We start from the raw sequence: 16,990 nt of genomic DNA, 5'->3' as shown, positions 1-16,990 counted from the left end.
ACAGAGAACAAACGTCAAATACCAAAGAAAGCTTTCACAAATACCAACCTTGTTGCACCTGACCCACTATTCACTGCGACTGATGAAAGCAATTCGTGTTACCACACACTTTGCAAGCCCATTATCTCTTCAGCGGCTACGCTTAATCTTTTTTTTAAAAGAAAAAAAAAATAAAAAGGCAAAAAGAAGATGCCTTACGTGTGGTGAATATCATTATCAGTATATCTTGTGAGACTTCATGGAAACATAAGTTGTCCATCTCCCAGAATCCCTTCTGAGAGCATTTATTTATCACTATATAATTCCTGTAGCCACAATAGTAAGCTTTCTCGAAATGTCAGTTTTTGAACCAAAATACCCTCTTTATGCACTTAGTGCAAGCTCCAAAATGATTACATAACTCAATAATCAATCTCACCAAAATCCAGCTTGCAAGTAATCTCATGTCACAGCAAATCAGCAAATCTATTGCTTGTCTGTCAAAACTCCATATGAGTTGCCAAAACATGCAAATGTACAGATTTCAAATCAACCTATTATATATGTTAGCTTAAAGGAACATAGGAATGCAGTCAAACAAAGTAGAGAAAATATTATGAATGAAAAATGAAAAGCATGACACTTGCATGCAATGTCAGTAGGTACAGGAATACCAGATGGGATTTCTGGTGTAACTAGCCTATGCATCGCCTATAAAAGAAAATATGTATTCCATTATATTTCACCCATATTGGAATATAGAAAAGGCAGTGATGAGGGGAAAATTGAGAATTAAAAAATCTTATAGGATAAACAATTTAATATACACTAGGAAGACGAACAATAACAATTGTTGATTTACCAAAAGCTGTTGGTGCAAATACTAAGAACAATAAACAAAAGGAGACTATACAACTATAAATAAACAAACTGATGAACAAAATTGATTAGGTCTGTTGGCTAAGGATGTGCTTATGCCCATCTCTTTATTCTTTTATTGAACGACTTGGCATTGGTATTCCATAGGAATCCCCCTGGGGTACATTTAATATAGGAATAGACTTTGTTCATAAATCTCTAATAGTCAGAATTTAATGGAAATCTATGCACAAAAAAAGAGAGTTTAAAACTAGTGGAACTTAAGAAAGCACCACAGAATAGTTTTGTGGAAACATATATCGAAAGATGAGACTTAAATAGAAATCCAAGGCCATCAGATGCTCAAATTATGATATCTTCTTTTACTTGTCTCATTATAGAATGACAACATATGATGAACTACTAACAAATGCACATGACTTAACGGAAAAACATGCAAGACCAAATTATCAACAGGCTTAACATAAGATAACCAGTTCACAACAAAGATGTTTGCAACATTAAAATGAAGTGCCTGAAGTAAATGAAAATATTACTGAACCACCAAATTAAATCATTGTTCAAGTATGTATCTTGAACCTTCATCAACACCATGTAGGCTTATGAGGATCTGAATCATCACTGCTTTATCCTAGTTTGTTCCTATTTGGATTTTATCTGTCCGAAACATGACTCCAATATGAATCATAACTCACGTACCAAGTGCCACTCCATGTATTCTCTCACAGTTGAGATACATTTGATGTCAACAAAATGTCATACCAACTAATCCTCAACAATCAGTAACTGCAAGTCATCCATGATACATGGGATGTTGCCTAAAACTTTTAGGCATCTGAAAGCCTCAGATGCCTATATTATTAATCTTAGTGGCTTTTCACAAAAACACCCGTACCATATAAAATTGTGTTTTAAGAATCCATGTTATCAACTGATCACCATGAATTCTGAACCATGACTCAATATATTCCAAACATGAGCATGAGCAGAAAACAGTACTCAGTTACGTTGATAAGGCCAATGAACTCTGATAAAGGGTAGTATGGTTCACTACTGAGTTTTCCACATTATCTTGGAGACCAAATAGATGAGGGTAAATGAAGTATCTATGAAACAGCATCACAATTGACCAATCAGATTAGTTCTACCAAGTAGAAGCATAACGAGAGAGAGAGAGAGAGAGAGAGAGAGAGAGAGAGAGAGTATTGATATGATTGGGGAACAATTTTGATGTTCAGATAGGCTTTTGGCACAAGATCCTTAATATCCAGGGGAAGTTCTTTCCTTGGTCAATTGCTATTTAGGATAATATTTGTTATGATGGCCATTCACCAATTACCATAACCAAAATGCAAGTTGGATACTTGGAGTTCAACTGGAACATAAATTTATGGTTTGCCAATTTTCGTTTTTAATAAAGGAAGATTAATGGCATTAGAAGTAGGGTCATCAAGTAATCTGAGAAGCTTGATTGCAGACTATATTAAGCTTGAATCAAGCTCAGTTGTATGATGCTCAAAAATATTATAAGGTATGATAATATAAGATAGTATTAAACAATCATTGCATCTAATTCTGCCTGATGCTTCCTCTGGAGTATCAGATTAATTTGATGGAGCTCTAGACTGACTACCCGAAACAGCATAGATGCAACAGTTTGTCATTAGGCACTGGGAGGTAGACTGATCTATGCCAGGCACTGCAACTTCTAGGTGGAGAATATGGCAAGATGGCAGGTAAAGAATTCAGAGCTGAGCTGACCTTGGGTTCCACGAGCATCAAGTATGAAAGAAATTTTTTCCCTGTAATAGATGGATCGAGGTAACAAGGGAAGGCTCAATAATGAGCTGATTTGTTGCTTAGCTATCAATTCCATGCTGAGGGAAGCAACTGAACAGAAATTAGCAATCATTCATAGATGCAGAAATTTCCTGCAGGTTTGATGGCAACTAGGGCACTGAGAACTGAGGAAAACATACCGTGACATAAAAAAATTCATGATGAACCAGGGTACGAGGGAAACATACCCTGACATATATATATATATATATATATATAGGCACAGCTTACACAGGTGCGCTACATAAGTTCATTTCTTATATTAAATGTATTCCAACAAGGATACATTAACATAAGGAGACAGAATCGTAGGAACATAAATCTTGTAAGAGCTAAAGCACTGTATATCACATGCGTATGAAAATATTCAATAGGTTTGGAGTTCCTTACTGGACCTTTTTCAGCCTAATGATGACACCATCAATGGAAGCCTTCGTCAAAGCTCTAGCCTAAAAGAACTTATATGAGCTTGATGTGTTCAGCTCAGAATAATTGTGAAATCTACTGATAAAGCATCAAACATTAATGTGTCAGCAAGTGAGATCTTTTATATAGATTCAGGTTGAGCTCGAGCAGAAATTGTCAGATATGGAGGCTTCTTTGACTAATTTCTTCACAAAATGGCAAGAATAAGAGGCATTTGCAAACTTCAACATAAAGAATATTGATTGCATTTTCCATTTTTTCACTTTTTGATGAATGTACAAAATTTCCTAAAATGACAGACATAACAAAGTAAAAAAAAGAAAATTAAGTAATACACATGATGTCTTATACATCACTGAGACTATTATCATATATGAATCAGGAAATTACCTTGGAGATCTGGCACAAAGGCACCTTCCACATGTAAAAAGCTTCAACAATGAACGTGGTCTCTGTTTCCTGATTCTCAGATTTGAGAGCTGTAGAGACGATTTATAAAGTGAATAGGATGCTCATTATGAAAAGGTGACCACATGCACACACATGTTACAACTAAATTATATAATGAAAACTACAGCAACTACTTGTTTTGGGCATCCCTCATAAAAAGAATCTTTTAGAGTTAATTTGCCTAACGATCAAAACTATAGATGAATAAATATTCTTTCTATATTAATTACTGGTACAAAGATATCAATTTATGTCAATGACCATGGTAACTATATCAGACACCAAATATTTATATGAAGTACTGACATTCCAGAACCTCGGATTCTCTGTTATCAGGGTGGTATTACCCCCACCCCCTGGCCTGTGTAATGTGCACAATTGGACCACATATTGGGCCCGTGCACACATGAAATAAGATAATACCAAGCCCTTTTGAAGGAGGCATCCTTCAATTTGACTAAACTATTGACTACTTGGTAAGGAAAGCTAGCCTGCAGCTTTTAGTGGCGAGTGTGATTCAAGATGTTGTTTAAAACATCAAAAATAACAAGAAAGTAACTTGTTGTCATTATCTATAAGAAGCTCATCAACCTTGTCCTATGATTGTTAAAAAATTCTCACTGAGGGAAAGGGAATCAATATGCATACAAAGATGCAATACATGATATTTCAGTGCGATACCTTTGCTCGCGTTATCCTAGAAGCTTTCCAGCAGAGTAAGCTTCTCGATCTGGGCTCCAATCTCCTGTATAATTAGGGTAACTATCAATACAACCAAACAAGCTTGTTCCCTAAAGCACAGTTGAGATAATAAATTAACCAAACACCTTACATGCGTAATGGAGAACTAGAAAACAATGCTCAGTAAATGTGTGGGCTGCATTACTTCAAGTGCATAACATCCTAGCATAGTTACAACTTCCAAGTATAGTGAAGAAAAGGCACCAAAAAATTCCGCATAGAAGGATGAAACTCATGATGATTTAAACTTTTCCACCATTTGTTATGAAATGAACGTTACTGTAAGATATAGTTAGAGTGTAGCCTTTTATATATAATTACAATACAAATATGGTAAAATGCTGTCCGTTACTTAGTATGTTATACATTGTATGATTCTCTGCATGTATTGTACACACAAGAGTGAATACATAGGAACTCTTTATGTGATGTCTTGCAGAATGGGTGGTGATCAAGATCAGACTAAATATCAAACTTAAAAGACGCCTGCTGCCTTGGCAAAGAAAAAGGAGCCTGATCAGCTAGAGCTGCAAATTAACCAAGCAGTTCATGAACAGCTTGGGCCCAGCTCAATAGTACTCTCCCTCTCACCCTCCCTCCACTCCAAACCACGCATCAGAAGCTATCGAGCACCAATACACGATGAGCCATTCCTCTTCTGTGCTTTAAGTCAAGCAGACAGAGAAATTCCAATCAGAAGCTCAAGAGGAAAAGAAACACGCAGAGAGGAAAAATAAGGATCCCAGGCAATGAATGGGATATGGAAAGCTTGATGTAACTATCAGATTGGATGATACAAAGGCAATAAACAAGCAAAGAGAAGAACAATGCTCAAGCGGATTAGCTAAGATTGATATAAAGATCGGATCTGAGTATGTGATATGGAGGAAAGCATTTAGATTCTGCGCCTCTCAAACATGTGCATTAATCAAAGTGGAGGCCTAAGGTTGAGAAATATGCAGCCTCCCAAGTGTAAATTTTTGGAGTAGGATGGAATTTTATAATCTAAGCTGGATTTGACAGGTTGACCTACTAAACTTTATGTAGTTTTTGGAAGTGGGGGCAACAGTTTGCATGAATGCAATGTAAATATTCACCATCACCCTCCAATAATTCTAAGTACACAACTTTGTTAAAGAATGGCCAATGAAAGATTCTTAACGATGTGCTATCTTTAAAATAGAAACTTCCCTCTCTCTTTTTTTTTTGACTATGCAACTCTTGATAATGTATATCTTGGTTGATATAATGTTTTCTTAAATCATATAAAATTAACTATACTTCAGTACTCACAATTAGCCTTTCACCTCGGTGAGTGGGGGTGGTGTCAAAAAGCCCGTAACATGAAACTCCCGTGCTTAATGTTGTGGTGTCTGCAGGACACCACCTTCCAAGACCCTTTCAGTACCACGCGATGCAGCAGGAAGAAAGAAGAAACAAAACAAAAAAAAAAACAATCAAAATACGTGGATCAGCCACAAAAGGGCTCGCCTCCACGGGGCATGCAAACTTCACTATGAAAAGAAAATTTTACAAGAGGAGACCTCACCCTCAACCCTTGTACACCCAATTCTCTCTCACTTGAAGTTTCCCTCACAAAAGCTCTCTCTCTCTTGGAGACCCCCCTGAACCCCTGAAGAGCCTGGCGACCGCTGTCCAGGAGCCTCCTGCTCCTTCTCTCACAGCACGTCCGCCTCTCTCTCTCTTCAATCGGGGTCGTACGGCCTTCGTACGGCGAGAAAACGAACCACACGTCCCTCTGTTACGTCTCAGGGCCTTTTAAAGGCATAATTGGACTTTAAACCTTGATTAGAGAAGGATTAGGACTCCTTAATCAAAGCCAAAAACCCCTTGGACCGTCGGATCAAGACCGAAAATCACCTGGGCCCTTCGATCGCGCTCCGGTCCACGGAATAGTGCCGTGGACCGCGAGAAACGCGTGGAAAACGCCCACGCGGTCCGCAGACCGCGCCGTGGACCACCCGGTCCACGGTGGACCGGGGCAAGGGGCCAGCAGGCCCGCTGGCCTGGGCCGGCCCGCGCGCGCGGGCCTGGGCCGCGCCTGCGCGCGGGCCTGCGCGCGCCTGGGCCGCGCCTGCGCGCGGGCCTGCGCGCGCCTGGGCCGCGCCTGCGCGCGGGCCTGCGCGCGGGCCTGCGCGCGCCTGGGCCGCGCGCCCGCGTGCGCCTGGGCCGCGCGTTCCGCTGGGCCGCGCGCCCGCCTGGGCCGCAGGCCCCCCCGCGCGCGGGCCTGGGTCGCGCGTCCCGCGCGCCGCTGCCGTCCGCCGCCGGTCGCCGGCGATCCTTCGCCGCCTCGATTTTCGTGCCATCTTCGAAAGCTCGTATCTTCTCCATCCGAGCTCCGATTCAGGTGATCTTGGTCTCGTTGGACTCCGTTTTTCGGCAACTCGCTGTTCATGGGCTCTCGAGGCGTCAATCCAATGTTATAGTAGGAAAAATATCCATACCAACTCACTTGATTATACGGATTATATCCAACCTGCCAATCCAATTAGAATTTTGCTTGTCAATTATATATGTTAAAGCATGAAAAGATCCGGAGGAGGGAACCAGATTTGCAGATCCAAATAATGTTTGTGAGTCTCCGTGTGTGAGAGAGTGAGACAGTCAGGCACACATACACACACGTGCTCGCACGCACAGGAGAGAATGGGATAATATTTGTAATCCCTCCGGTTCATCCCCCCCTAAAATGCAAGGCCTCTCTAATCACCCAAACTGAGTCTCAGCTAAACTGCAGCTCACCACACTGCTACCGCTGTTCTAGGGACCTACATCGGGTCATAAGGGTGTGTCCAACCTATTGTGGCCCGATGGGACACAACAAACTCAGGAAGCAAGCCTGAATCTGACCCAGTTATAATCAGGTCGGTTTGGGTGATGCGCTTATTTCATCAGGGTTTAGCTGGGTCGCCAGCCTGGGTCAGAACTTGCTGAACCGACACCTATGCCTTGAAATCCCTGGACCTTGTGAATAGCTGCAAAAGACAGCACACTGTTTTGATAACTAGCATGGATGACTGTGATCACCAACATGATGAGAAGTATTTTACTATTATACATAATTAATAAATAGAGTCCGATTTTGCCCAGTGTACTTCACTCATTTCTCTCCCCCTCCATTAAAACATGGGCGAGTACCAAACAAGGAAGGTTGTCTTTATCAAAAATCGAGTACACATAGCAGACAGCTGGAGATTTGGGACGTCTTAACGGTGTTATGTATCTTTGAATCAAAAAAAGCTCATGAAGGGCAACTGGAAGATGCACGGCCAAGATCTTTTGCATTATAACACTTGAGATATATAAGTCTATCGGTATATGTGTGTATGCTGCAGGCAAAGATATTAAAAGCTAATCAACAAGTTTTTTTACCATAATTAATTAACTTGATCAGAAAGATCAGCCGATATCAATTGTCCATTAGCTGAGGGAAGATTGTACACCATTGACAAGTGGATATGAATACCATACAGAGCAAGTAGTTTTTACCAAATTCAGCAGAAATCATATAAAAGGTGGATTTATCTGACAGCTAAGCAGTCTCACAAATAAAATGTTCTTTAAGAATCATGTCTAATAGTATCAAAATCACATTCAGGATTATATTATCAGTAGGAGATTTTTTTTTTTTTTTAATAGAACAATTTGTTTGAGAGGATTCTACATTTCCATGAGACAATTTACAATTACCTAGTGAGAAAGATCCTTTTCATATCTTAACTCCAAATGTGATGAAAGCTTAATAATATTTTCGGCATAGAGTACATATTTCTGATTTTCTATATGCTTTATTATCCAACCTAGATAATTTCAAGAAAGCAGCTTTAATAGTAAATTTACTTACCAACCAGTTGCAGAAACGAAGATGGATACAATCCAAAAGCAGACATACAAGGTAATTGCTTATAACTTTTCATTTTTATTGCGCAAATAACAAAAAAAACTAATGATAGCAATCAGAAGATACTACGGGTAAAAACTGCAATTCTGGTACTTACATGTTTTCTTGTTCAAGCTTTTCAGCAATCGATATTACTTTGCGTCTAGACCATCCACCTTGCTGTGAACAACCTTCAGCTTGTTGAATGACATGTGCAAGGGATACTTTTCCTCTAACCAAGCTTTGTCTCCGATATTGTCCATCACTTTCCCTACTATGAGGAACCAAGTTACCTTGGTGCTGCAATGATGAAGCTTCTTCAACCCATGCACCTTCAAGTCCCTCCCTAGGTCCTATACTGTTATTAGTTAATTCAACGTTCCCATGCCCTAGAGGTGAAGCTCCTGTTTCAATGATTTCACCTCCTGCCATTACATGGGGATCACAGTGCAACCATCTAGCTTGACTGGAGCCAATCCCTTTGACACCATTTTCTTTTGGAAGCAGCCTTCTTAAAAGTTTTTCAGATCCTGGATAAAGTGAATTTCGATTGATGATAGATTGCCGCATTGTCATATGATAATTCTCAGAAGCAGGCAAAACATGTGGATTTTTGACATCTGATTTCACATCTTTCCTAGATTCACATCTGATTTCAAGTTTTACCGCAGAAGAAAGTACGGATTCAAATGCTTGTAAAATCTGTCCTCTGAACTTCTCAGCTTTGGATTTGTTTACTTGAGAGCTGAACAACAATTGCACAGTTGGGGCTGTAAGGAGGAAAGCAGTAACATCAATCATTCAATTTTAAGCCATTAAGAGTGGAATACTTTTCAAAGTAATTCAAGAATCTTCTTTTGGAATAAGGTTGACAATGCAACATGTATTCAGGAATCCTCATGGTGAGGCAAGGAGAACCACAAGAATTATGCAAGAAAAAATATCATGCAAAAAGGAGAATTTCAAGCTAATAATCCCATATTTAAAATGCTAAATCTAATATCACTGTTTCCACAGCTAGAAAACCTTTTAAGTAACAACAATAATGGAGAATAATTCAGGATGTGTAGACTAGCTGCAATTGTCTTTGTCCAAATTATAATATCATGAACAAGTTCTACAATTTTTTGCCCTTTTGGCAAGAGCATACAGGCAATGTACCACACATCCCACATATACCCTTGACCCCCTAAACCAAGGTGAAGGTGGGATTTGAACCCAGGACTCTACCAAAACCACCAAGAGACTTTTCCAACTTGGTAAACTGGCAACATCAATCAAGTTTTACAATTTGCTAAGAACAAAAATATAACTTGCATGTAGGATAAGAAAAACAATGCGGACTGAACAGATCAAAAAACCTTAGCATGCAAGAATCTTCTCATAAACTATAGAAACATCACAAGCTCATCTCAATTATTTGCTATCAACTTTGCAAATTCTGCTTTGTTGTTTATTGCTTTTACATGCTATATCTCCCCCCAGCAGCCATCTCAAATTATTCACACAATTTTGATCCAGCTACATACATTCAAAGAACATTTAGACATCCGACATGTGTTATTTCTTTTTGTGGAAGGCAGGATACATGAAGCAACATGTATTCTTACCAGCACTAGGCTAACTGAATTTAGCCTACCTTCTAGATACAAAATTTCCTCAGTGTATTTGTTTGAATATTTTCATGTTATTTTCACAATTTTGATCCGACTATCGTACAATATTCAAATAACATCTCAATATTATAACTGAATGTGATGTTTCTTGATCTGGAATAAATGTAATAAGGTCAAACACAGGATATATGGACTTACAAGGATTTAGGATCTTACCAGCACCAAGGCTGACTGAATTGAGCCTTCCTTCTTGAGATAAAAATTGCCTTAGCATGCTTGATTGAATACTCTCAAGTACCGCTCGCCAGATCTTTTCATTATCCTTGTTGGTTTTGCCATAATTATATCCTTTACCTTCTTTAGAAGCTCCACTTGATCGCATAAGACAGCATGGAGTGTGCTCACCATGTCCTGTTCCACTGAGATGATTATCGATCATCTTACCATTAGCACGAACTACATCATTACCACCTATGCTGCCATGACTTCCAATTGCAGTTCCTCTTGACAAGTTCCTATCACAAATATGCATCTCATCCTGCTCATTACAAAAATTCCTAGGTTTATATCTGTTGCTGTAGTTGTTTAGCACCAATGGGCTATTTTTGAGACTGGCATCTGCAGAACTTGGCAACATATATTGTTGATCTGGAGCAAGTTGAAGCAGAGCAGCTGTAAGCCATGTCAATTTGTCATTTGACACCCTCAGCTGTTTTTCAGCTTCAGATAGTGTTTTCAGAGCCTGACGCAATTTTTCCATATCTTCCTTGGGTACTGAAATAATCAAAATTTAAGACACTAATAAGTTTCGCAAACCATAGAAAATAGGGAGAGGGCAATAGTAGCATAGTAGCATGCTTCTGCAAACTGAGCTGAAGCAGGATGGACCTAGTCAATTCATGCAAGAAACATGCTGTTCTATCATGTACTGAGATTACTTGCAGCCAAGTTAAGCAGAGGATGAAACCCAATAGTAGCTAAAAAGTAACCCAATATCTGACTTGGAAATACGAAGTTGAAGCAGAAAGAATTATCACTCACAGGTTGGTTGGCGAAAAAACTTTCTGCGTAGTCTTTCTTGTGTGAATACATAGCTACCTGCAAGGATATCAGTAATAATTGTAGCAAGTTGTGACATTAATGCTAGAGGCTCCGCTCCAGTTTCCATTATCTCTCTTAAGCTCTTCACAGTATTCACAGTGTCAGCAGACAATGCCAAATCAAGCAGATCCACCAATTTTTCATCAGACACCAAACCAACCTGGGAAAGGAACAGATAACATTAAGAATGGTTTATGTCAGATACTGCAAAATCAAACTGACACAGCAGACCAATGCAGTAACTTCCCTCATTAGTTAAAGTGAACTATACACAGCTCCAATGCCTAATTTACAGAATCCTAGTTACTAAATGTGCCACAAAGAGGCAACGGTTACTTCATCACTCGCCAAACTGAAGCAGTGGTTAAAACTATGAAGAAGAGATCACAATTCTCATATGGGTGTACCACCTCTATGTACATGAATTATGCATCCTTGAAAATGGTAGGCCTGGAAATTATATCTTTTTAACTGTCTATGGCGTAACATATGACTGCTAAGGTACAGATGGTTTTTTTTTGGTTCACCATAACCGTATTTATGACTGGAATTCATATCATTCTGTCCTGACCTCCAAATTTCTCTGTTTCTTCATCATTCAAAATCAGCTCATAAGATTCTCATTTAAACTTTTGAAAATTCAAATACTTTTTGATTGAAATCTATCTGAATTAGGAAATTAAATTCAAATACTGATTATATTAAGCTTGGCATTTTGGTGAGAGCCATATTCAAGTTCAGCAAAATCCATTTGAATTGGGAAATGAAGATGATAAAATATTTTACACCACATCAAGAAGCATATAAATTAAAATGAAGAGTAAGGGAAAAACTCACAAGCTCCTGAACAAGAGGTAGAGAAATTCTTTGCCCAAGCAAACTCAGCTGATCAAGGGTCATCTCAGCATCTCTTAATGATCCATTTGATCGTGATGCTATTAGTTTCAAAGCATCCTTCTCAATTTCTAAGCCTTCACTGGTTGAAATCCACTGCAAGGTAGAGATGACATCGGAGTCTTTCAGTTTTGGAAAAAAGAACTTCTGGCATCGGGAAATGATTATATGAGGCAAATGGTCAAGATTCGAACTGACAAAGATATAGACCACATGCCTGGGTGCTCGGTCAATGATCTTCGAGATGACACCCCATGAATTAGGGGGCAACGTATCACAGTCATCAAGAATGAACACTCTATACTGTGATGATGATGGTGATAGTGTTATGTTGTCAAGAACATCCATTATGCTCTCACAGTCAAAATTACTGACTGACCCCACTTCCACCACATTTCGACTCTTACCCAAATTATGTGAGATGCAGGAAGCACAGAAATCACAAGGTTTCAGATTCTCCACAGATTGGCAGTTCAAAGCTTTAGCAAATACACGAGCACAAGATGTCTTCCCTGTTCCATGAGGTCCATAGAAGACATAAATCAACCCAACTTTCTTCCTTAAAACAGCATTTGAAAGAGCTTGCACAACTAAGTTTTGCCCCACAAGATCTTTGAAGGTTTTTGGCATGTATTTCTGGGTCAGGCTTCGATGCCTACCATGGCAGCACCCTCTAGATTTCTGCTGATTACCTGCCTTTGCTTCAGATGCAAGGTCGGAGTCTTCATCTCTTAAGCTGTGATTGGAAAAATTTCCAAGTTTTCCTGCATAATCCCGCGCCAAATAAGGAGGATTGGCACCACTATGCTGCGATCCTGATGCTTCGACAAGTAATGGTAGTGCCTCTGAATCAGAGCCTGTCGACGAACTTAAATGATCAGATGCAATTTGAGGCATGTTTGAAGTATTCCCTTGGCTCTGGCCAACAGAGCCTTCAGCTTTTCTCAGCCTTGAATCAGATAGCCCACAGGACAAACTCCTTCCTGCCAAATCTAGAAATGTTTTGCCTCTATGGTGAATCCTTGACCAATTCCATGGAATCCCACATACATGTCTTGGCACCTGCGCAAATTCTAGCTCAGCATCCTCTTCTGATCCTTCCCCCATGTAAAACTTCCGATTCACTGAAACTTGAGCTAACGATTTCGAATCAGTAGACATATTATTGTGAGCTCCTAAACTTCTAGAATCAGTAGAACCACAAGCCCTCCTCCCACCTTTAAACCTACGCTTCCTGCCCCTGTTCAACCTATTAGAATGGCCATAACTGCTTGCTTCTGGCTCCTTACGGATCTTCTCTTCGCCTGTGTGCCTCCCATGCTGACATAAATGAGAAGGATTCCTCCTCTCATTGTCTGTAAGACCCGCAACCTCCTCCAATTGCTCTGAGAGAGTCTTGAGACGGGCACCCTGTCCACGGGTACCCCTCTGGGAAATCCTATTGTCCTTTGCCTCCACCTTTTGGGGTAAGTCTTCAGGAGGATCGCTCCTTCCATGCGAAATATTACTCCTTCGACTCTTTCTGCTGTGCTCTTCCCCTTTATTCATTTCAGCATCTATATCTCTGCCCTCAAGTTTGTGATCGCTGCTTGAACCTGCAGCAGCAACTCTTGATGTTGCAACACCTGCAGCCCATGGTGAGCTTGTGAACAACCGTCCCACTTCCCTTCGCCCATCAACACCTAGAGAACTCCCTCCACCATGCACCGCACCATCCTTTGCCGGTCTCTTAGCGCAGCTGCCCCCGATGTAAGGGGAAAGCCATGATGGAGGACTGGTGGAGGGATCTCTAAGGGATCTGGACTTCTGAAGGACAATGAGATCCCTCATGAGGGACCTCTCGGCCGGGTTGGGGCTGTGGCGGTGCATGTGGCTCTTCAAGTGGATGCAATTGGTCAGGTGCACGTGGTTGCAGAGATGGTCGCTGATGGCACCATACTCATCCTTGAGATGATTACGGATTGCACTGCTCTCATCTTTGAGAAAATTCCTGCGTACCGCCCTGGTCATGATCAAAACCTAATCGAGTCTTCTTGAGGCAATAACAGCAGCAGAAGACCATAAGAAACGCATAAATAGCTGTTTCCGCCCTCCAAATTGCCATCTTGGTCTTGATAATAACAATGCCGGACCGTAGCATGCATTTCATCTCAATCTATTCCACCAACGTCCACGAAATCGAATCCCATATGCCTTCCCCCCCTTCATACAAGACACGATATAACCCGGCATTAGTTCAGTCCCTGAATTCTTGAAGTTGAAACAGGCACCAAGAAAGAATCTTGTTTTCAACTCATAAAGATTAAGAAAAGCCAAAGATAATGACGAAGACTCTGCAAGAACTCAAGCTCTACTAAAGAAAAGCTAGCGAAAAAACAAAACCTTTTTTTCTTTCATATGGCCAGAAGATTGAAAAAAAAAGAACCGAAGAGACGAACTCACTTGAAGCTGAAATCGGGAGTAACCCTAGGAGCTACTCAACTCACCACTGTACCAGAAGCTTCGAAACCGAAATCAAGAATTATCCTGCAAAACAAACACCGAAAAAGATATCAACATCGTCCCTTTACGTCAGCTTCCTGTTTCAAGAACTGAAACCTACAACCCTCAAATCTTTTCGGATATTATGAAAACCAAGAACCATCAAAGCCGAATGAGAAGAACTCATTCAAGAAGAAGAGCAGAGCCACTCACCAGAGAAGATAATCACACGCTTCGCAACCTCTGCCCACCGACGGGATCTCGATCCCCCGGCCGCTCTATCCTTCTCTCTTTCCAAGCTTCACATGAAGTCGCTGGCAATTTCCTTTAGAGAGAGAGGGTGGGGTGCTGTTGGCGTTGGCGAGGCCTGCGACGGTGCGACCCCGTGCCCGGTGTATTTGTGGCCGGTGCCTTTTCGCCTGAGGGGCGTACCATACCCACGGAATAGGGATTTAAGAACTTTTATTAATATTTCTTTTTTTAATCATCTTTTCTTATGATCAGACCTTCTCTTTGATTTGATTTGCCTGTCCTGTTCTGGATACTTCGAACATCTGACGGTCCTGATTAAAGGGCACTTTTGGGATTTGGAGAATAACAATATAATGATTGTCTCCAATTAGTTACTATATCATGTATTAATTAACTGAAGCAAGATTAAGAGGGCACAAACTATCGCAATCATTGGTATCGCCATCGCCGCTGCTGGAACGAACGAGGCGGAACACGTGGCGGGAGACAAGGACACTTTGGGGAATTTATTTCATGAAGATTGATCGGGAACCGTCGGATCGACGATTGGCCGTTGATGGTGGCGAGTTGGGGGATGGGGCGCAGGGAGAGTCGGTGGGGCAAGGTGACCAAAATTCTAAACGTTATTGTGATACAGTGAATCCGTAGCAGAAGATGGGGATGTGGACACAGCGGGGCCCACGATCCAACAATTAACGGCCAAAAAATCGATGAGGGGACACGAGGTGACGGGTTCTTAGGATGTTACGGGTTCACCGTCAGATCAACATATCAATCATGGGATGGATGAAGTTTATGGCATCGCTACTGGTATTTACCGCAACATAAATGCAATGATTGGTGTTTAATTCTTCTGATTTTTTGAAAAAGTGATTGGGATTAGATCAGTTAATCATCGACGGTAGGGTGAATTTAGGGGCGGACGAAGGCGACCCGCACCCAATCCGTTCCGTACGATATGTCGAAGATATGGAGCGGATGCATTTTTCTACTGGCCAGACATATCTGTCAGATGAACAGTACAATAAATTGAGTCGCTCAGAAGACATCCCGTGGACCTAGACGGCCGTTGCTTCTGTTGATTTTAAATATATTTTATTTTTTAATTTTATTTGATATATTTATTCTAGGTTAATACGACCAACCCAATTCTATAATATTATAATATTATATATATATATATATATATATATATATATATATATATATATATATTGTGTTAAATATTTTTTATAAAAATATATTGCTAGATATTTTAATATTTATTCATAGAACACAATCTTTTTTATAACAATTGTGAGAAAGATATTTTTTTCTGATCTATATCTTTTATCATTATCGATTTATTGGATAGACCATACTTATTCTGAGAAAATATATTAATGATAAAAAATATACTTTATTATGCTACTAATGTTTGATAATTTTTTTGAAAGAATTTAAATATCTAATCTATAAATATTTTTAGACAATGCTTAAATATGATGGAGGGTATATAAAAAGACAAGTTATGTATTAGTATGCTATCTGTTCGTGTGAAATTTCTGAATTCTCTTTCTTTTAAAAAAAATTAAGTGATAAGTTATATTACAATAATTAGTATGTAATCTGTATTATTTTTTTTTAAAAAAAAATAAGTGATAAGTTATATTACTTCTACTGCCATTATTTTAAAATCTAATGCACTGAAAATTAATTGACTTATATAATTCCTTGATAGATTTCTTTATAAAACATGTGATTCACCAGTTCACCTACTCTCATGAATCACATAAAATATCTATTTATGTGAGGTATTATCTCGTTCCGTAAGATGGCTGGTCAATCACCATCAATGACTTTGGTCTAATCTCTCTCAAATGATGATCACTAAATCATTCGTTAGTACCCATCCTAAACCTCTTGTGAGAAGGTTATTTGGATTTTTTTTTCCTTTTAGAATCCTAGCATTGCTATTTTAGAAGGGTTTACAAGGAGTGGTATAAATACAATTTTATTATAAAATTGTATTTATAATAATTAATAAGCAAGATATTTTGGATTCAAATTTTAAATGGTATATCTTTGAATCTAGGTAATTATAATGCACCTATATGTAAGTTTTCCTTTTGCTTTCAACAAGAAGAGAATTATAACAACAATAACTTATTTTCCACATCAGAAGGAACAACACTAATTTAGATTGTAAGACTTGTTTCAGCATTCCTTTTATTTTTTCTATTGTCAATAAAAAAAATTAAAGTTTTAAGAAGACATGAGGCTAGTGATTTTTTGGAGGGATAAATTTCTTTGAAAAGACAAAAGACATTTCCCATGGAGATAATAGAAGAGCAAGAAGGAATCATGGCTCTTCAACTATAGCTATTCTTTTTGGATGCTTGTTAAAAGCTCAAAGTAAATCGGGCAATCCAATTTCTTAATTATCTATTTG

At 39.4% G+C, this 16,990-nt stretch overlaps 1 protein-coding gene across 7 annotated transcripts; it reads right to left on the bottom strand.

The window, feature by feature from the left end:
* Nucleotides 1-241: 241 nt before the first annotated feature.
* On the bottom strand, nt 242-14,750 carry LOC105041438 (protein STICHEL-like 3). 7 transcript variants are annotated; one of them, XM_073252983.1, is made up of 9 exons: nt 14,521-14,750; nt 14,269-14,352; nt 11,770-14,028; nt 10,873-11,092; nt 10,048-10,605; nt 8,334-8,985; nt 4,255-4,318; nt 3,514-3,602; nt 242-485 (listed from the first exon to the last, which is right to left on the bottom strand). In XM_073252983.1, exons 3-9 carry the CDS (start codon nt 13,834-13,836, stop codon nt 338-340), a joined length of 3,798 nt encoding a protein of 1,265 aa, XP_073109084.1. In that variant the 5' UTR covers nt 13,837-14,028; nt 14,269-14,352; nt 14,521-14,750; the 3' UTR covers nt 242-337. The 7 variants fall into 7 exon arrangements, with proteins under 7 accessions (XP_073109084.1, XP_073109086.1, XP_073109085.1 ...); XM_073252985.1 differs by having other exon boundaries at nt 242-476; XM_073252984.1 differs by having other exon boundaries at nt 14,313-14,352.
* Between the last annotated feature and the right edge of the window lie 2,240 nt (nt 14,751-16,990).

Source organism: Elaeis guineensis, chromosome 2 (assembly GCF_000442705.2).
Source record: "Elaeis guineensis isolate ETL-2024a chromosome 2, EG11, whole genome shotgun sequence".
Lineage (NCBI taxonomy): Eukaryota > Viridiplantae > Streptophyta > Magnoliopsida > Arecales > Arecaceae > Elaeis > Elaeis guineensis.
This window is presented reverse-complemented; position numbering and strand designations above follow the sequence as displayed.